The sequence below is a fragment of the Patagioenas fasciata genome, chromosome 5, assembly GCF_037038585.1.
Source record: "Patagioenas fasciata isolate bPatFas1 chromosome 5, bPatFas1.hap1, whole genome shotgun sequence".
NCBI lineage: Eukaryota > Metazoa > Chordata > Aves > Columbiformes > Columbidae > Patagioenas > Patagioenas fasciata.
The window spans coordinates 42,489,700-42,511,375 of NC_092524.1; the positions used below are offsets into that span (position 1 = coordinate 42,489,700).

The 21,676-nt window shown below is 36.4% G+C and overlaps 1 protein-coding gene across 4 annotated transcripts in view; it reads left to right on the forward strand.

Moving 5' to 3' along the window:
- AKAP6 (A-kinase anchoring protein 6) overlaps positions 1–21,676 on the forward strand; it is a 286,646-nt gene that overhangs the window by 242,805 nt on the left and 22,165 nt on the right. For all 4 annotated transcript variants that reach the window (XM_071809385.1, XM_065838655.2, XM_065838656.2 and 1 more), the window contains one exon: positions 11,852–12,067. In XM_071809385.1, coding sequence (XP_071665486.1) covers positions 11,852–12,067 — 216 coding nt within the window. The remainder of the gene's footprint in view (positions 1–11,851; positions 12,068–21,676) is intronic.

A 21,676-nucleotide genomic window follows, 5' to 3' on the forward strand; every position in this document is an offset into this window, starting at 1 on the left:
GGAGGATTCCAAAGTCAAATGTAGCCTGATGCCACTTACAATGGTTTGAAGCAAAGTCAGACTGAGTTTATATGACCCCAAAGCAGCACCTCTGTAGACCACTTAAATGAAAAGCAACCTCTTTATAGTAAAACAGCTCTACGTATTTTTTACCAGAAATGTGGTATTTTGGCCCTAAGACAATATGTGGTTTTATAACTCTAATTTGGTTTTAATGTGCTCAAGTATCAGTGCTCAATACTATACCCACACACGGTACTCAAATGTTTAATATGCTCAAATTTATTTCAAATTTTGATTTAATGTACTTATTACTAAAAGTTCAGCTTGTGTTTCAATAAGGGCTTCCTATTGAAGGCAATGCTGATACAATGTACAGTTCCCATTTAGGACCACATATGCCATCTGAGGTAGCAGCTTTCATTCCGTCATCCTTTTTAGCTTGAACTGTGAATTCTCTGAGATTCTTTGCATTGTTACGTGGGTTTTAATTAATCAAAATTTCAAAATTTATCAGAAACACTATTTAGTTGTCTAAAATCATTTTGCCCCACAAGTGCTCCCTTTGCTGGGGGAAAGAAAGGGATACAGAAGATCCAGCCACCAGGGCTAGATTTGACATGCTGCAGTGTTCCCAACCAATATCATAAAGTATCTGCATGCAGTCCTAACTCAGCAGTGACAATGGGGTTCTGGACTAAGACTGGGATGGAGGTTACTATAGCAACAGGAAGAAGCCTGAGCCAGCAGAGCTCAGGTACAGCAACACACAGAATTATTTGGAGGAGGAGAAAGGAGCCAAGTGGCTATTCTTAGGCTATTAATTAATATTTTACTTACTTCTTTGCTCCTTTATATGTATTGTCTCCTTATTTCTGGTATACCAAGATTATTACCCTGCAGACAGCATAGCCATATGGTACAGGTATGTTAAAACAGGCTGGCTTTAGATAACTGCAGTGCAGAGATCTTGTCTGAGCTTCTTTTATAGTAATCGTGGGGGAAAAAAGCACTTCTGGGATGCAATTGATCTGTCCTGTTTTAGACATCTGGCTACAGAGAAGATGTACTGTACCTCAGCATACCTTCTTCTAAATGACTAGCTCAGGTGTCCAGTTCTCCATTAACTGAGATGAATCCCACCCAAGGAGTCATCAGGAATGTCTTTGAGACTTGAGGGACTTGAAGTCATTGAGGCAACTGCAATCCCAGCTCAGAAAGATTTAATGCTGATATCTGTGAAGTTCTCCCAGACTAACTACAGGCTTATTTATTTTCCAGAAAAGTTGAGCCCAAACTTCTCTCTCAACCCTCCTGAATGTGCAATAGGGTGCTTATCTGAACCAGTGCCCTCCTGTTAACTGGAGCTGGTGTGAAGGAGATAATAGTGGTCTTCTCCCTGTCTTTCTTGCTATACTGGGATGGTCTGCATTTAATTCTCATATCATGAGTAAGCTTGTAAGAACTGAGGTCTGACTCAAGCTGACTAACACAGAAGATACCCTGGCTTACAGAGAAAGCTGTCCCAAACTGGCCATTACAAAGTAAAACTCGCAATTTCATAGTGACAAACAACTTACAGTTCCTTTCCCAAGCCTTTGGCATCAATGGCATCTGCAGACTTTGAGATATATTTCCACTCTCAGTCATGGCCTCTTGAAGATTCAGATGTGTAAAAGTGAAAATACCTGACTTGTCTTCTTTTGAGAGAACATTCTTTGTTCCATCACACATTATTGTCATTATCACTGAAGATGCAATCAATTGCCTTCTTTTGACCTACCCAAATGACGCCTGGAAAATGTAACTGCTTATTGTCCAGCTATTGCCTTGAAGATCTATTTACTGCAAAACCAGAATCTTTCTCTTCTGTTACTATCAACCTGGAAAAGGAAAATAAGAAGAAGCAAAAGACAACAAAGAAAAACAAGAAAGAAATCTTTCCCCTAAAAATAAACCAAGATTGACTTTCACTAATTTACAGTGAGGGTTGGTCAGCCGCTAAGCTTTATTTCACCTGTTAGTCATAACATACAGAAAAACAAGTACAGTGTGTCCTGGAAATATGAGAGAGTTGACAAAAATTCACTGTACTCTGTCCATTAAGGTCCACTTTTTTACTACTGCTTGTGATTATATGATTTATTTGATTGTTTATGGCTGCCTCTTTGGAGCTATAGCATTGCATTTTCAGGTCCAGTCTCTCCAATATTAGTGGATTATTGATTGAATAGTGTTCTCTGCAGCCATTATACTGTACTAACAATGTTTTTCTTTAACTGGTGGGTCATTGACCTCGTAGACCATTGCCATTTTGGTTTCAGTACTGGACAGGTTTCCCAAGTTTCATCTTTGTATGTGCGTTAATAGATCGCAGTCCCAATAGGGAATATTATTATAGACTGTATTAGTACCTTTGCTCACAATAAAAATTCTTTCATACTGCCAGGAAGCCCATTGATTTTAGTAGAATTATTTGCAGGCTAACGTGTAATTCAGTATGAATAAGAATACGAACATAAAAAGAACAGGTCTTCAGCATACATTCTGAAGTGTTATTGCAATCCTTATCAGGTATATTATGTCTCACAAGTATGAGATGTCAGTCTGGAATGGGATTTTCAGACTGGCAACATGTTACTAGAGACAGCAGAGTGGTTTAGATTATGCTTGCTGCATAAAGTCAACGGAAAAAAAAGTTCCAAAAGTATGTGGATTCCTGTCCGTTGCAGGATGATTCCCTTACTGGTCTGCTAGGAAGGTGCAGCATTTCCTCACCTTCTGATAAATCTGAAGGCCTGGCCTCTAATGGATTTTTTGTGTGTTTCTCCAGCAGCTGATGATGCAATGTCATTCACAGTGCACCGCCTTTCCCTTTATCACTGTGACACTTATTTTTGCGTTTTGGCACAGTAAGAGGAACCTCGTTATATTCTCTAGTCTAAGCCATAGTGAAGAAAAGCAGGTCTGTTTTGTGACTTCTTTGCTTTCATCTTACCTAGTCTTCTTACCTCAGTCCTGTTGTCTGGGCAATGGAAGAACGTCAGTTGAGGTGCAATAATATGAGTAATGCTGAGCCTCTGAGATCATCATACACAGTCACTTCATCCAGACATTTGGCTTTTGACAACCCTTAGCTTTTTGACTGCCATTCACAGCTCATCTTGACCACATCACCTGCTTCTGTCCTTGCTTCTAATTGTAGCCTTCTCGTAGCACTATGGCTAAACTGTGCCTGTCAAAGTCATGTATGCCTAACTTGTACAAGGACAAGTTAATCTTAATTTAAAATTAAACATACTTATTTAAACACTTACCTAAAACTTATTTATGCAAGCAAGATACTGAGGTAGGCAAGCCTACTTGAGATGCAAGTGAACCTACCTCATCTCAGTGCTGCCCAGCTCTGGTTGATTCTGCTGCAAGTAACTCCTCTTGGGGGCTATTAAGTTTTGTCTTGAACTGAAACAGAAAAAAATGTCTGTCAGAGTGTGTGTTTATGATTAACATATGGTGAAAGAATGAAAATAATGGTTTTATGTTTTAATGATATACCCATTCTGAAGATGTGTTGCTTTTTTGAAATAAGATGTGGAATACCATTTCTAGAAAGCCTGCTTGTTGTCCTTGTGCATGTACAGGTATACATGAAAGCACCATCATATATTTTCCTCTGTTTAGCCCAGAGCAGCTCAAGCTGTACATTTTCGAATCCAGGCTAAATTTGCTTCACTGACACAAGAAAAAAAGCCAAAGGAAATATCTTTTTCGTTACTCATTAGATGTGTTTATTTTTCCTTTCCTATCACCCTGCCTGTCCTGAAGTCTTCAAAAGATTAATGTAATTTATTTTATGTTCACTCCTTTCCCACAAAAAGCTAATACCAATGCATTGAAGAGTATTTTTCCTGTAATTCAGAATAGAGTAAATTCTCACTACATTTCAGAATATACCAGGACCATTGCACAGGGACAGCAAAAAATGTGTACCTACCATCTGTGAGGGAACAAGATTAAGAAAGGGAGTAAGTACAGTATTAATATCTGAACTTCAGCCCGAGGGTTACAGGTATTGATGTACATCCATGCAAAGAAGTTTTTCCTTTAAAGCCTCTTACATAGCTCTGAGGCAGGATACAAAGTTTTAATAGTTTTAACTGTTCATTGAAGATGACTGGAATTCTGATTTCTAGGCAATTAAGAGGGGGTTTCTTGGCATCTCATGTGCGATGTATGTTGAGAAACATCTTGACTTATTTTAAGCTGCAATTCTAAGTGAATTCCAACAACAAGTAGTAAAATTGAACCTAACTTATGCCTCGCTTGATTTTGTAAAGTTTCCACCTGTGCCTTAAGTCATTTAATCTCTTGAATTTCCACACACATTCATTTGAAACTCTGCCCAGTGTGGTGATCTAGAAAAAATTTTTAAGTTTTTAAAGTCCGCTACAGGGAAATGAATTTTGAGGTAGTGTAGTTCAGGATTACAAAAGCAAAACATAGCATTGATACTTATGCTACCTGTCTGATGCTTTTCCTACTTTTATTTTAGCATTTTTAGGGGGAAAAAAAGAAACCCTAGCAAATTGTGCCATGTCTTTCAATATTTCTCTTTTGAATCTTTTTGCTGGAAAAAGAACTCAAATTGAATGAATAGAGGGCACAAACTGAAAGCATCTATTAACACAGACAGTGCCAGACTGGAAAAATGGATCCTCCTGTCATGACATTTGGCTCCTCTGTCTGAATGACTTGACTTATCCCCTGGAACCAAGTTAACTCCAACTTTGCAGTAAATAGCTCTAAAATATTTCAGCGTGAAAATGAATCTAATCAATCCCCTATATGAAACAAGAGAAAAACAAGGCTTGGAAAACTGTGTTATATTTCAGTAGGGAAGATGCATTTAGATCCAACACTGGTTTTCTTTGATTTTTAAAAGTTACCTTCCTGTAATTGCACACTAGTTTAGAGCTAAGATAGGAGCGTCTTAACAATAATGGGCACTTTTTTAACAGATTATTGCCAAAAGTGCATTCTTTATTCCAGGGAGACACCGTAATAGATACCAGCGCTTTAGTAATGATACAAGCAATCTGTAAGCTATTATAGTTTCTTTTATAGTAACTTAATCTTCATATTGTTTTATATGTCTGGAATTTTAATAGTGTTTTTAATTTATGAAGAAAAGTATATTGCATATTACTAGTTACATGGGAATATGAGCTAAATAACAGACCATTGAACTATATTCTTACAAACAAATATTTTGAAGTACTTAAACAAGTAAAAGGAGTAGAACAAAGAAATTAAAGAACATTGTACAGATACAATAGCAGCTTTTATGGAATGAGCCCAGAAGCATCTATTCTGGATTGTTACTGCTTTTAATGCATATAGTGTACCTCTAGAGAAAAATGGGAAAGGAAATGAGTACTCTTAGAATGATATATAAAATATTTTTTTAAATAAGTGTATTTACTGAATTAATAAATTTCTTTGCATTATTGATTGCAAATAAACACAAATTCCAATGTAATTCTTTTAATGCTAGTGAAATGAATGAATTAATTAATATACGCACTTGATCATAAGTAGGATGTAAGCGCCTATGTTGATTATTTAATCCAATGCAAAAATGAAGTATTTTTTCATATTAGTTCATTGCCATTTTTAGTATGTGTAGAGGCTGACACATTCCACAAGCAATATAGTGAACTGGGCTCAGACTTGTAGGAGAGATATCATAATGCTTTGTTAAGCAGTGAGTTACAGAGACATATGATCAGTGTAGCAATTTGGTGCTTGTAATGCTATTAAAAGTAGAGCTTTTAAATAAAGAGAAACAGTTCGCTGTTTTGAAAGGAGTCATATTCTACTTTAAACTGTCATTCTCTATTTCTGACTTGCAATTAGATGATATTTCTAAAATGTCAGTTCCAGATTCTGTTGTGACCGTCACCGTAATAAAATGTGACAGCAAAGATATTATATCAATACTTTTTCCATAATTAGCATTAAAGATCTCTCAAGGGTTAAGTACAAAGGTTTTCCACTGAATGGTCCACAAGCCTTGTGCCTTTAAAATCTTTTAATATAGCCAAGACTAGTGACAACCAGGAGACAAATCTATGAACAAACCCGTTTGGAGAGAATAGTTCTGTGGTGTGTGATGTATGTTACGTAAATGAGCTTATTAGGACTCTCATCTATTTTATTATTGGTGCCCAATTTAATAGAGGCATTTAAAAAACAATATTTCTGCCTGACTCCTTGAAATGAAGAAGATACATTGATATAATTGAGAGCAAATGATTGCATGTTGTGCCATTTAATCATGTCATTTTTCAATTGCTGTTTTTTGCACTTCACTGCATACTTATAGAATATTTAGCTTCAGTATAGATTAAGTCCCACAGTATGCAACTGAGTAGAGTTCCCATATTAGGTGACATTTTCTTTTAACCTTGCAATCAGCAAAAGCAGACACATTTGGCAGTATTGTTCTAAAAGATGACAAGTCATCATTCATTTCTTATCTTTCTCATTTAGCTTTTTTTTTTAATTTTGAGAAATTACTTTCTTACTAATATTTTTTGAGAAATTATTGGTTTCGTTTTCCATTCAGAAACAGAAATTCTTATTTTCACCCTGTGCCATGTAAGAATAGAATTTGAAATGCAGGGATGCATCACCCCAACAACAGACGTTTCAACAGCCATTGCCATTTCACAGAAAAGACTGAAAACTACCTTTTATCCAACATTTGCGAGCAGATTGTTTCCTGTTGTCCATATTAATGCTGTTAGCCATGATACTTAAAAAGTTTTACATTATCACTTCTGAAAACTGAAGTGCTGCACTGGCCAAAAATCAGATATAAAAAGGCTAATTGCCTTTTTTAAGAGTTGTAGTTTGATTGTTGTACTCAGAAGAGAAGCTTCCATTCTCAGATTTTTAATTTCTGCACATGATTGTTATACTAAATAGCACCAATTCAATCTTCATTTCTTCTTCCATCAAGCAACAACTGAGGCAATTGGACAGGTACCATTCCCTCTCTCTCATACCCACGTTCTGTAATGAGGAGAAAGAGAGAGCCTTTAATGGACCAAAGTTAGACAGAATCTTCCTCTTAGATCTGGCAGTTCCAGATTTATCTGCAGTCATGCTTCTTCTGTTTTCTTAAAAGCCCACAGTATTTCCCATACACAAACACAATATAAACCTGGAAATAGTGTTTTTCTCAGTACACTTTGGCATTTCTTCCAAACCTGAAAGCACAAAGAAAATCTATCTATGTAAGTTATCATTTGTCATCTTCCAAGTGTTTTCAAAGCTCTGGGTATCTCTACATGTACCTTTAGTATTTCTAATTGTAGAGTGAAAGTAAGAAAGATGGAAACAGTTGAAAGAACTTCAGATCCCATGAAAAATGAATTCCCAAAACAACATGTGATAAATGATGCTACAAAAATCATACCTCAACAACATTTTATATGGTGATTATATGTGGATTATGTGGATTTAAGTGAACTAAACTAATCTTAAAGTGAATGTCAAACTATTTTAAGCACAAGTAGTCCCCCTGAATTCACAAGAACCTTGGTACTTTTAGATGGTTAATATTAAGCACTCACTCAAGAACTTTGACGTAACAGTGCTTCAGTGGCCAACTCATCTACCGTGTTGTGTGAGAAAGCCAAATTTGTGTCCGTGTCCCTCAGCTGTACAGAGCTGGCAATGTAGCACAGCTCAGGCACCGATACACTGCACGGAGGCTGAGGGATGGAGGGGGACTGGGGCTTGAGAGGTCTCTAATTTCCTCAACTTCCTACCTTTCTGTGCCACCATATGCTTTGGCTCTGCCAAAAGCCGCACACATGTTTCTGGTCATATACCATTCACTTAGGAGTCATGCAGCTATGAAGAGCACTTTCTGTTCAGATCATGGCTACTTCCATCCCCATAGACAGTGCCATCAGCCCACGGCTTGGAGACAGTGTTTGATGTCATTTGACTCAGCAGGGGCTTTTCCAGATGATTTAAGGCACAGTATTAACAAGCTGTGAAAGTAGTTTCAGCTAGCCCTTTTTAGCTATGCAGATGATAACTTCAAAGCACTGAAAAGAGGAGTAGGCAGGGGGAAGAAAAATCTTCCAAGATTCTAACAGCACAGACAGGAATCCTCAGTATGAGAAAGCACGGCTCGTAGTAACATAAAAATGAATAACACCTCAATGTTATCATGATATCTGTTGCAAAGCAAAGGACTCAGGCACAAAGTCAAGTTCATACACGGCAGCTGCACTTGCTGTATATACTCTTAGCCTGCAGCAAAAAAGCCAAACACATTCATTTAAGTCTTGCTGCGAATGAATTAAGTGAATGTGTTTCTCCCACATTTGCAAAGGTTTTGGACTGTATTTACAGTTACCACAGCTCAACTGACACATGATAGTATGAGGAGCCACAATCCAAAGTACCTGATCTCTTAATCTATACTTCAGCAAATCTTCTGCACACACAGGAGCCTTAGTGAGCCTAAGTGATGCTCCTCAGCCTACTGTTAGATCGTTTCCTCATTTTATGACCAATAAAGTACCCAGTAGCTTGCTGTAGCAGCTGTAGACCATCAACCCCAAGCCTTGGTAAAGATCCTAATAATCTTTCTTTTCCTTTTTTTTTTTTAATTAATCATGAATTATAGCTGTTAATTCACAACGTAGAACGTACTTAGAAAATAATTAAAGTAACCATAGTTTTGGAAGCATACTTTGCATGTACAATAGCCATATTGACAGGTTTTTATAGAAGCACAGCATTTTAACAATAGTGGAACGTGGATGGATGTAAAACGCTGTGAGACGTCATGTCATAGGATACAGGCAATTATTGTGTCCCTTTAGGACACTGTATACCAGATCCTAATACGGTTTAGATTCATTATTGCTAGTACTGTTATATAGGGTTTAAAGATGTCTTTACATGATTAAGTTCTCTGGCTTTTAAAGTACTGTTGCTATAGCCAACTCTTTCAGCATATTAGATAAAAGCACTTCGTTCTTCTCCTGTTTAATATTAACCATAATATCATGTAATAAAATTGAAACAAAAGTGCCATAGGCCTAATTGTACTGTCACAGCCATGTAAATCAGAAATAGCTTCAGCAAAGCTACTATTATTATGCTGGTGTAAAACTGAAGTAAATTAGAAATCACTTGGATCCTGTAGCTCTGCTTTCAGGTAACACAATGTAAAGGCCTCACTTAAACTCCCATATAATGGCTTATGAATGAAATATTCCATACCTCATCATGTTATATGTTATTGTTTCAAAAATGAAGAATATTTATAAGGGATGACACAATCAGATAGATCAAGGTAAGTTAATGTTATGGGCCCAGATTCTGAGCTGTGTTGTTTTCTGTTAAGTTAATGCAGATCTATTAATAGATAGATTTGACTGCCATCAATATGTAACTTACCATCACTTCCATAAAAATGAATTGTTAACTGTTACACAATATAAAAACAAAACAAAACAAAACAAAAACATGACTTTGTCTTTAGGTAGATTGGTTGGCTTGGTTTGGTTTGTTTTTTTTTTTTCTGATGTGACATTAGGCTAAGGAACAGCATCAGAAAGAAAGTGTGCCAGACATGGTGGTTACATCAAGAACTGTGTAGGAAACTAGTAATGAACTCTAGGAAAATAAATAAGGGCAAGTTCAGGAAATGTAAGTGAAAATGCAGCTCTGGTATAAATTGAATAATAAAATTCCTGGTCATATTTTGCCATAAATAGTGGTTTGGGAATTTGTCATTCACCTTATTTAAAATTCAGAAATATTAAAGGTACAGGGTTCTCTCATTATAGAAGTAATAGAATTCTAGCTATTACAGAGTTAGGGTAATTTAAATAGCTATAGAATGCATTATATCAATAAGTGGAACATCTGTATGAAATGTCCACCTGCTGATATACTACTCAGTGTACTTTACAATGAAATGTACTTAATCATTTTAAGACGTCTTCTAATGAAGCCTTATCGGGATTAACATTTTGAACACAAATACTTTTAGGCATTAAAACTTCCACTTTAAATGAGATTGCTTTGTCTTGTTTACCCTTGTTGATTAATAAGCAATCTGTTAACTGTTAGAATGGCCCAATTGTGCCAGAGAAAGTAGATTAGTAATTCAGCTATGTTTGTGGGTTTAATCATCATTTCTCTTCAAGGCTTTGAATAAGAAAAAAGCTTGCACGCTATCCATAGGCAAAGAAAAGATATATTTTTTTAGATATGTATACCAATGTTTTGCTTCAGACTTTCAGCTTAGTGTTATTGATCAAGCACAGACTTCCAGCAGCAAAATACTCCTTTGAGGTACAATATTTTTGAGTATAAATTCCAATTTTAAATAAAAAGTTATATGAAAATCTGGAACTTGAATTCACTTTCTATAGAATGTTATTGTTTTGCTAATAAAATTCAGGAGATCAGGTCCTGATTTTTTATCAGTTAACGCTTGTGAACAGCTTCGAGAGATGCAGTATTTTTTTGTTGTTGTTGATTGATTATTACATTTAACTGGAAACTTAAAGGCAAATACCCTGTCTTCAAAAAAGATGATAGTTCAGATTTTCTCATGGGGTCATGCACTTTCATCTGTGGCATCCCACAGAGGGAAACAGATGTTGGCAAGTTACAATTTAAATTATCTGGAAAGCTCCCACGTGTGGAACACAGTCGTGTTAAATTCAGGAGTAGCACAGACCTATTGACAATAGTTCAACACTTAAACGATGCAATGCTATAAAAGTGTAGTATCTCAGAAGCTGGGGTGAAGCAGTTGTCCTCAGATGTATTTCTACCTTCTGCACCCCAGCTTCATAGGTATTATTATTAAAACACATGATGAGTTAATAAAATCCTGATTTGATGTTGAATGATAGTAAAGCATGATTGTGGATAAAACCATGCTTGAAAGAACCGCATGTCATTTACTGCTTCTGGCTGGTAGATCTCTCTTTAGCTTTGGCACATAGGATGAATGCATCCTATTATTTATACTGCTGTTCAGTGAGATTCTCCATGTAGTTGCTTGGGTTTCTGGCATAGAATTAACATATCCTGGCTCCCATCGATATTCAGCAACATTAGGGCTTACCAATTGCTCCCATCATGCAGTTCACGTCAGACTGCCTTCTTGGTAGCACTGGAATCAGTATGATGAAATAAATGCGGTGAATTACTCTTCTTTGAGAAGGATACAGTTATCACTTTATTCCTACATTTGCTTGAATATGGAACTACTCTGGAAATATTTTATGATAACAAAAAACATCTGTAAATAATTTTATACTGAGTTTTATCCTTCCTCAAGGTTTCTCCTCTGACAGGGTACATATGACCCATAATTTCTATTGTTTTTTCTAAAAATATGTATATTCTCACTGCATGACTAATTTTTTCCCCCATTTTGTCCTGAAGAATTTCTGAAGCTGATTACTGTCATGGTAACTTGTTTCAGATGTGTCCCAGTTGAATGAAAAAAAAAGAAGAATAAACCGGTCTACACCATAAACCTTTCAGCATTATTGAGACAGTTAGCTATGTATGGCATTTGTTTGAAGAAGACTGAAAGTAGCTTTATTCCTTCTGTGTTATTAAGACTGTGTTTATCTGAAAATAAAACATTAAGCTTTGATAGTAAGTATGAGAATTTACTGAAGAGCTGAAAAAACTGTTTTAAGACAGAAATTGGGCACCATTAAATATCAGATAATAGTTAATGCTTTAATTTGCATTCCACAGTGACATCTGTTGTTTGTCTGTCCTGCAGTCTCTCTGCTGTGAGATCAAACAGAGACGTCGGGGGGTGGCCTCTGTGCTGCGATTATGCCAGCACCTCCTAGATGACCAGGAGACCTGCAATCTGAATGCAGATCACCAGTCCATGCAGCTGATAATCATAAACCTTGAGAGAAGGTGGGAAGCCATTGTCATGCAAGCTGTCCAGTGGCAAACACGGCTACAGAAGAGATTGGAAAAAGATTCGGTGAGTGATGCTTGCTTTAAAAAGATTTCATGTGGCTTCGTTCTTCATAAGAGATACTTTTTCAGTGCAAGACAAACACATTCATCTGAGAGTGTTCTGACTGAAGATGTCGTTTCTAGTCTTTAGTGCCAAGAAGTGAAGCTTTAGTTTTTCACAAAGCATCATATTCTATGGACAAAACTGATTAATAAGATAAACTCACAATATACATGTTCTGTTTGGTGGATATTTAGTCTCCTGGCATCTAATCCCATCAAGTAATGAAAAAAATCTTCTCCTGTTGCCAAGTTGCTCAGTACCTAGCAGAACTGGGCCCAGAGACATACTTCACTGATTGTAAATATTTTTCAGAAAAATAATTTTGGAGTAAGTAAGACTGGTTTTAATTAGAATCCCAGCAGTAGATGTGTATTTCATATAGAATGCCATGGGTATGTGAGTAAGATACAATTCTGTGTTATTTGAATATAAGTAAAATGCATTAATTTGCTTTTTTCTCAGGGAAATTATTCCTGAGAGGCAAAATAGCACTCTGCTTAAACCATCCATTAAGTGGCATAAATTAGACAGGTTTTCTACAGCATAAAACTATATTATAAAGCAGTATCTACATTTAAACAATAAACCATAGGGGGAACAAAATAATCCTTACTGTAACACCATTGACTGTAACGGATGAATTGGCTCAGCATGTTTTGTGCTACTCTCATAATGCTGAAGTCTGAATACTGCAGCAACATTGACAGCAGTGATAACCCTCTGTAGTGCGTGTACTGAAGAGCCTTGATGGTATTTGAGAACAAGTGACATATATTTAGCTTACATATTTTTTTAGGTTTATATCATACAAATAAAAGGAAAAAATACTTGACACTTACATGCTTCCTAACAATTATCTGAGTAAGTGAAATACCACTTTTGACTTCTTTTTGTTAAAGTTCCTTTACAAAAATAACAGAAGCTGTAATTCTCTTGCTCAGTTATGGCAATGTAGTATGATGATATACAATACATTGTTCAGAACACTAGCGTCTCCTGAGTGAAAAAACTATTAGTCTGAACAGGCCAAGAAATGTTGATTTAGTGAGGAGGATGCATTGGACGAGTGAACTGTTGAAGGTAATAATAATCTGTTGCCTCCATACCTTTATTACGTTTTATAAAGTAGGAGTGCTCCACTGTCTGTTTGGTTTATTGGCCTCTACTTTAGGTATTGAGATAGAAATGGGACCTGAGGAAGCAACAAGGTTTGAATAGACATTCAGGACAAGTCAAAAGGGGCATGTCTCTGTATGAGGTACCATGGAAGGAAAACATCACTGAAAAGCAGATGAAGTGTGAATGTTGGTTTTATAAGCACAGGAATAGTCAACTGACAACTTAGTAAGTAGTGCAGATAATTGAAGAGAGTCGGTTAAGCTCTCAAAAATTTGATCTGTTTGGAAGAAGTGTAAAAATTATAAAGTTGCATGTGATTGTACAAGGGTATAGAGAAAAGGAAATATTATATTTCAGCCTTTCCTTATACATCTATGCATAAAGAGGGAAGTATCTACTGAAGAGGAATGCTACTGGAAACCACCAAGGAGATCAGCTAAGAGTTTCCACTATATGACCAGCAGAAATAGGCCAAATATTGATGATGCTAAGATTCCTGCCATAGAGCTAGTGAGAGCTGTGGATGTCACAGCTGGTGCAGATTACCAGACGGAAAACAGTCACACTGACAGAGCATAAGGAAAAGAGGAGATCTGGAGAGGACAGGGCAAGAATTCCATTTTGTCTGTACTTAGTTTATGTTAATGGACACTAAGAATGAGGTATTCAGAAGACAGGCAGAAAAGTGGGGTTAGATGCAAAGGAGTTTACTTGAGCCCTCAGTCCAGAGATGGGAACTGCAGGTATCTGAATATATATTGTCATCTAAAAAGAGAAAAGGGAATCAAATAAGGAAAAAGGCTTGTTTGAGCCTAGTAAAAAGCAGAAGATTAAGGAAGAACAATTAGCCCAAAAAGAGAGACAAAGTAGAAAACTAATCTAGAGAGCAGAAAAATCCAAAAAAATAGTTTGTTGAGAACCTGATCAAGTGGAGTCAAAAGTAAAACAGAACTTAGTGAAATAGAGATAAGAAAACATCAGAAAAATTTCAGTGCAATTAAAGTAAGAAAAGAATTAGTGATGATCCAAAATGAAGCCGAATAGAAAATGGAGGTAAGAGTATTAAGCAATACATTCACATTTAAATGAGAGGAAAGTGAAGAAATAAAAGAAGACAATGCCATCTTAACAGTGGCAAAGAGACAGCATTCTTGAGTTTTGATGGTGTTGAATCTAGGAGAGCAAGGAATGAGAACAGACGTCAGCAGTGAAATAGGATGGACAAATGAATGTGTTAGAAGATAATCATGAGACTGAGGAATAGAAAAGATTGATAAACTAAGAAAGAAAATATGATAGTAAAGCTTTTTAATTCTCTTGAGAAATGGTTATATTTTTGTTATAGTTCCATCTTGGTAATATTTTTAGTCATATTACTAATATATAAAAAGCTCTAGTTGACTGTTGGGTAGTGCTATACAAAATATTTAATGAGATGACAAGCAGTAGGAAAAACAGTTGAATTTTGGAGCTTCAAAAACAGATGTATGCAATATTAGACAACAGCCAAATTGAAAAATAATTCTCGGAATCCCAAACTTCAGTTGCTATAGGCTGCTTATCTGTTGGGTCTATAACTGCACAAGAGAGACTGGAATGGGTTTCTTCTGTGTTTCTCTAAAAGGTAAAGTACTAGAAAGATTATGAACTGCCTTTTTTGTCTTCAAAACTTATCATTTTGTTGTAGTAAATATAACTTCTATTTAAATTGGAACAGAAACAAGTTGTATTTGTGAGAGAGCTCAAGGAGAGCTGAATGGAGGTCCAAGTTACTGTAGTGAAAGCATATTCTCTCCTTTTGCATGCGGGCAGTTGCCATATGGAAGCAGTTTGCTCCTTTTATAATACCTGCAGTCACTCTAAATAAATGGTTATGAGTTAATTAGAGTTTGGTACTGCTGTTGCAGCAGGAGCAAAGTAAGTTGTGTTTCTGTTGGGAATTGCAGTTGATCAGGAGTTGAGGCACGATGAGGGTCTGAGTATGGCACTTCGCTTGATACCTGGATGCTTGGGACTGCACAAAGCGCATGCTGCTTTGTTCCCACTTTGCCTGGGGTAGTCTGGAGTTATTTACTGGGCTGAGTTGACTTTCACTGGGCAGGGGGTGTTATCATTCCTTCTGCTGAGAAGTGGCAACCATTTTAGAGCTATCATGATGGGGACCTCTCGTCCTAGGTTTATTTATAATAATATGATCATTTGAAGTATGTCAGTATTTACAGGTTTCTTACATTGATGAAACTATTTGTATTCTCAGCATTTAAAGATGTCCCAGACACTGCAGGATTCAGGTTTCTTTGTCTTCCCTGGACTGAGCTGGCATGTTCTAACCTTCCTTTTCACTTAGTTCCTGTGTAGTCATTTCTTGGTTAGATACCAGAACTGTTTCTTCAGCTTCTCTATCTCTCTGTATTTGATGGTGTGCCAGTCTTGGCACAAAACAGTATCCCTTGGTAACAACTCTTTATTTGTGGTTACCCACAAAATACTGTAATTTATGAAAACAAATATCCTGATGGCGTCTGACTCATTCATGGTATCTGACTTGCTGACAGTAAATAAGATAGCCCAAATGATTATGTTGCCTCATATAAGTGAAAAGAGCCACTTGCGTCCTCTACTGTCTTCCTAATTTGTGTGCTGGGATCTTCCTTTGTCCTGTTTCTGCCCTTTTTTAAATTCAGTCACTTATCTGGGCCATTTATAGCATTCCAAAGGTATGTTGGAGTTAACAAACCACAAAAAGGCTTTTAGGTTTTGTTTAATTTTTTTTTTTCAGCAATGTTTAATTTTGCTCAAATTTTGCAATAGCAGGCATCATAAATTTATAGATAATAAGAAGACATTAACATGTAGTACAAGAGATGTCCTTCTCATAAACCAAAAGTTATGTCTACAATGTGAGATTATCAGTAAGAGTCACTCCAGAAGGATGAAATATGGATAGATTCAGTAGGTTAATCAAGCTATAATGAATGAAGTATTCATACAATGAAATACATGAATGCATACAACCCACAAAGATTACATTTAAAAAACAGTAGGACGCTTGTCTCTTACTGGAAGCAGTCCTAATCTGTTTGAGCAAAAGAGGTTTTTATTTCCCCATCTGTTGTTTTGTTTGTTTTGGTTTTGGTTTTTTGTGGTTTTTGTTTTGTTTTGTGTTTTCTGTTGAATTTTTCCCCCCAGATTTATCATTCTACAGTTTGCTGATATAATGTTATACGTCACCTAAATTTTAGCTTCAAAATTACACAGATGCCTTATAGTTTGCCTAACAAGACCCTGCTAGAAATCATCTTGAAAGTAAAGGAGTGTGTCTGGCAATTGCAACAGCAATAGCAACAATCTTTAGTCAGCTAAACCCAAAATTGCCATCTAAAATTCCTACTCAACAGCTGGAGAAGCTTTAACTCACTGTGCATTTTCCTTTAGAGGGTCTAGCCTACTTGAAAGACTGAATAGTTAAAAAAAATATTTGAGACAGACTCAGTCATGGTCATGCCCACAAGTTTGCAACCGTTGAGTCAAAGTGGGAATATGTAAGTTGTTTTATGAAATTGGTTTTGATCTTTTGCTCAGCCAGAGATACACCTAATATAAATTATGTGTTGAACCTCAGTGGATGATTCCAGCCACTACAGATGTTCACAGTTTGGGGATGTCCTGTCCAGTTCAGATATGTCTCTGCATAGAAAGCTACAATGAGGTGACCATGAAAATTCACTTTTCTGGGACTGTTTTACCAATTGGAGTATATGAGACTGTTGTAATATTGTGGCTGGGAGAGACGCAGAACTGCAGTTTCTAATGGATTTCACTTCTTAAGTCTCAATTCAATATTCTTGCCTTTTTGGTAGCTGGAGAAACTACTTTTTATCCAGACTGTTCATTCATTGAATAAGAAACTTATCTTTTTTTATGGAGCATACAATCTCTTTTCTTATGCAATAGACAGGGCTAATTATTGGAGGGACAATATTAATCATGCTTCTAAAATGGAGATTTTGAATTTAGGATGTTTGAGTTAAGGTGCTATAATTCTCACATTGCCCTGAAAATGTCTGAAATCTGATCACTACGATCACTACTATGCTTCATGAAAAAAAAAATTTCTTATTTATCTTCTTCTCCTGAGTCATCCTGTGTGTACACTACACTTTATGACCAGTAAAGCCCCCATCTCTATTGGCTTGGAAGTATGCTGTACATCCAGACACATAATTGAAAATAATAAGGCCACAATAAATGGGATGGCCTTGGGGTATAACACCCAAGGGATTGAATTGGTGTCGCTTTGCATCAATGTCCATGCATCATGGTAATTGAGGTAACATAACCAATTACCACATTTTAATTAGAGTTGTAAGGACTTGGGAAAATCTGCAATGGTGAGACAGCTCACTTTAAAAAAAAAAAAGGGGGGCACCTGTGTCTTTTCCACAAGCTTGTTTCTTAGGATGTAAAGAGCCTTTTTAAAGCTCTGTTTAGGACTTTCTTCCAACTTCCTCTTCATTTCATTCTTTAGGATGCACTTTGAAAAACAAATTGTTTAAAAGTACTATGTTGCTTCTGATCTGATATCTTTATATTTTTCTCTATTTATCTGTTTCTGAGATGCTATCTGGGGAAGAAAAATTTTTAATAATGCTAGGCATGGTGTCTCCCCTTCCCTTCTCTATATTTATTTCACTGGTGCAATATTTTTTCAAGCTATGGAATACCATTTGTTCTAAGCTTAGATAACAAAACAAGGCAAAAAACACACACACAAAATCATAAAAAAATAGTATGTCACTGTTCAGCTATTTGTCAGATAGATTCACTAAACAAAAACTTGTTTTCTAAAAGATTCTTATTTTATCACAAGCCATTCTTTTGTGAGGTGGAATCTAGCTAAACATTTTGCATAAAATTTAGAAGTTCATCAGAAGTGCCTGGTACTAGTGCAAAGAACTGACTGATGATTAACTTCATTGGCTGAGGAGGATACACTACATGTTGTAAAGTGCAGAACACCTATTACATGATTTATGCCTCACAAAGTAATTATTAAATTACTTATGTTTGAACCTTTACAACTTGTTTTTTTCCAGTATCTATCACAAGTTATTTTTGTTTTGATATTGGCCTTCTTCATATAGTGTATGACAGCGCAATCTTGATTGCTTGTATTTGTTTCTGACAGTCATCTTGTTTTACTTGTATTTCAACACTGAAGACTACTCACTTTGGTGCTTCCTTAAAATATGTGGTTTTTAAGTGAACGGATATTTGATTGTAGAGTCTACAGTGTGATGCACCATCCTCATACCTGAGGTGCATGTTTTTGAGCTTCTGGATTGCATTGCAGGCCTGATTTGTGATGGAATAATTATCTCTATGACCTAAAATGAAATTACATAAATGGGGAACATCAGTCTAGATTTTCCTTGGGCTTTAATTGAAGGTAGGTGATATGCCCACATTCTTGCAAGAAATTCCCTGTTTCTCATAATTTTATTGAGGACCAGCCATAGTTATGATAGTAGCCATCACAGCAGTATGCAGTGTCTGGATGATCTGGCAAATCCTTCTTATTGAACAAATTTTGGTAAAGAAAAATGCAGAGCCAGTGGAGTTTAGTCAAATATAAATAAAAATTCAGGTAAATGGTCTCTCATATTCTTGAGAAAACCTCCTGAGTGGTCAGTTGCAGTGGTAAGCTTTTAGAGTAAATAGAAAGAAAAAAGAAGACATTTCTGCAGATGACTCTTCTTCATCCTCAGAGACTACCAGACTTTCTGTCACAACTAACTAACAGCATAGAGTAACAATCCAGAGGTAAAATATTCCATGAAATGTTACCAATCTGATAAATTATTCAACCGTTTCCCTTGCTTTGGCAGATGTTGTAATATTTTGCCATGCTTTGTAGAATGATAGGAAGCCCGAGGTGTGTATTCAAACTCATAACCTCAGCCAAATGGGAACAAATTCCAGTCTTCTGAGAGAGCAAACCCTCAGAGGTGGTCGTCTAAGCTCACTGCCACCAAGTCAGACTTTAAGCTGTTACTCTAATTTTAATCACGTGATAGACTCTTTAATTGTCAGTTGAACTAGGCAAGAAGAGGCTAATGGTTAACCCAGACTCCAGAGATTTCACTATTTCACAGTCTCTGTTAAACCTTAGTAAACCTGAGCTCTCCCTTTGGAAAGGACAGAAAGTAGAGGTACATACTCCTAACTTTCTCTGGTATCCAAGAGGATTTGGGAGTAGGCTGAATTGTTAAGGTTGAGAGCAAACATACTCACCAGTTCTACTGGATTGCTTGCATGGCTTTTGTTCTTTTCTGTTAATGAAAAGGGAGCATTGGATAGAAAGTCTTCATATGTAGCACAGTTTCCATATGGACAATGCGAGGAATAGACTTTCCTGAGGAACCTCTTCCAGTGCAGTTTATCTTTGCTCCATAATGTGAGCCACCTAGAGCAGAAAGAGTAGTTCAGCATTCTTGCTCTTTTAATCCTCTTCTCTGCACTGAAATGTCTGGACAGCGTTTCCTGCTGATGCTGATGGTGTTGGTGACGTGTAAGTTTTTAGCTTGCATTATAGTGAAATCTGCTAGTAAATTTCTTGTGGCTTGTTCATCCACAGTCCCATGGTAGTAAGTTTCATGAAAACACCGTCATAGCTCTCATAGGTAATAGCATTTGATCCTCATTGGTGGGGTATCTAACAATTTAAATTTCTTTGCAATTATAGATAGCTACAATAATAGCAAACCAACTTGCCATGATTTCTGAAATAAATATTTAACAAGTAATTAGACAAATTCAGGTTTTCAGACAGCAGAAAACAATCCTATAAAATCTAGAAATATGAGCTTTATAATTTTATAATGGGAAAAATTGACAACACAGTAACAGATTTAGGTCTTTAGAGCATGGTAGCATGTATTCTACCAACCATCTGTCAACCTATTAATCTCTTTTCCATACTACAAATTATATAATGATCAAAACATTGTGGGTAAAGTACTTTGCACAACTTTGATAAAAAGATATTCCCTACCACTGAAATGTTCATTAGAACTGTAAGGTGCATAAAATCTTCAAATGAATTCTCAGGAATAATCAGTTTTAGTAGGAAAATATGTAATATTCAGAAACTGGAAATCTGATGTTTCCAATGCATGCAGATGCTGAAAGAACCATCAAACATCATTTAAATGGAAAAACAAACAAACAAACAAACAAACAAACAAAACCAACTCATTACAAAAGCAAGATAAAAAGATAGGGTTTTATTCTCAAGGACAGAGGTCTTATTTCAGAAGAACTCACTTGCTATTTAGGCACTTAAGTGCTACATAAGATCATGGCTCAGACCAGCACTGTTTAAAATATCAGAGTTAAGGGAAGTTCAGAAGTCACAAACTTGTGATTTTTTAATTAATTTAATGATTTGTTGCACTGCATCTCTAATGACCCCAGCTCTGCAAGTAAGTTTAGGTGAGGCTAATTTTCTAATATTTTGTTTCAAGAGTTCTCAGACAAAATAGGTTTCAGAAAGAGTGAAAGAAACCTTATTTTCTGGCATGTTGCACAACAGTTATTTCTGTCTGTCCTGGTTTTGTCTAATACAGAACCATTTCTCCTTTCAGTAAAATTTCCTTTCACTTAAGTTTCTTCTAAGTAAGTGCACTTTTTAAAGTTGACTACATTATTTCAGTGAGTGTCTGCTTCTAGAATTGATAACGCTTGATGTTTACAGTTGTTACTAAGGTAACCGTAGGAATAACCTGCAGAAAGGCCCAAGTTTATACTTATCCCTAGTCACTTCTAAATATCTTGTGTTCCACAAGTGAAAGGACATAAAAGGTCGCATGTGTGGGAAGGAGGATACAGAACAGGTGACCCTAAATTGACCAACAAAGTATTCCATTCCATACATGTCATGCTCATTTTAAAGCTGAGGGATCATGGAGATCAGGTCTCTTTTCTTCTATGGCTGGTGCCCATGAGGGACTCTGCCCATTCTTTTGCTTCCAATGCAAATCTGTGCATTCCTGAATCTGGTTCACATCTGCTGCAGAGTCCAGTCCGGGACTTCTTGGCACGTTCCCTGCAGCAGCATCCCTGCTCGCCACCACAGCATGAAATTCCGTGATCCTTTTTGGGGGAGCTCCATATTACTTTTGTATATATTTCATTATTTCTAGTAGCAGTAGAAGCAGTAATAATACTAATATTTTCACATGTTTTTTCATTGTAATTGTTTTATTAAAGCTGTTTTTAATTTTCCAACCCATAAGTCTCTCTCCTTTTTCTCCTTTCCCTTCTGGAGAGAGAGAGGGTTAATAGAGAGCATTCGACATCTGTTTAATTTCCAGTGACACCATCTTACAAGGGTCTTCAATATTGGATGGTAGGGCCCCAATCCTGCAGTCGTTATGGAAATGCATTTGC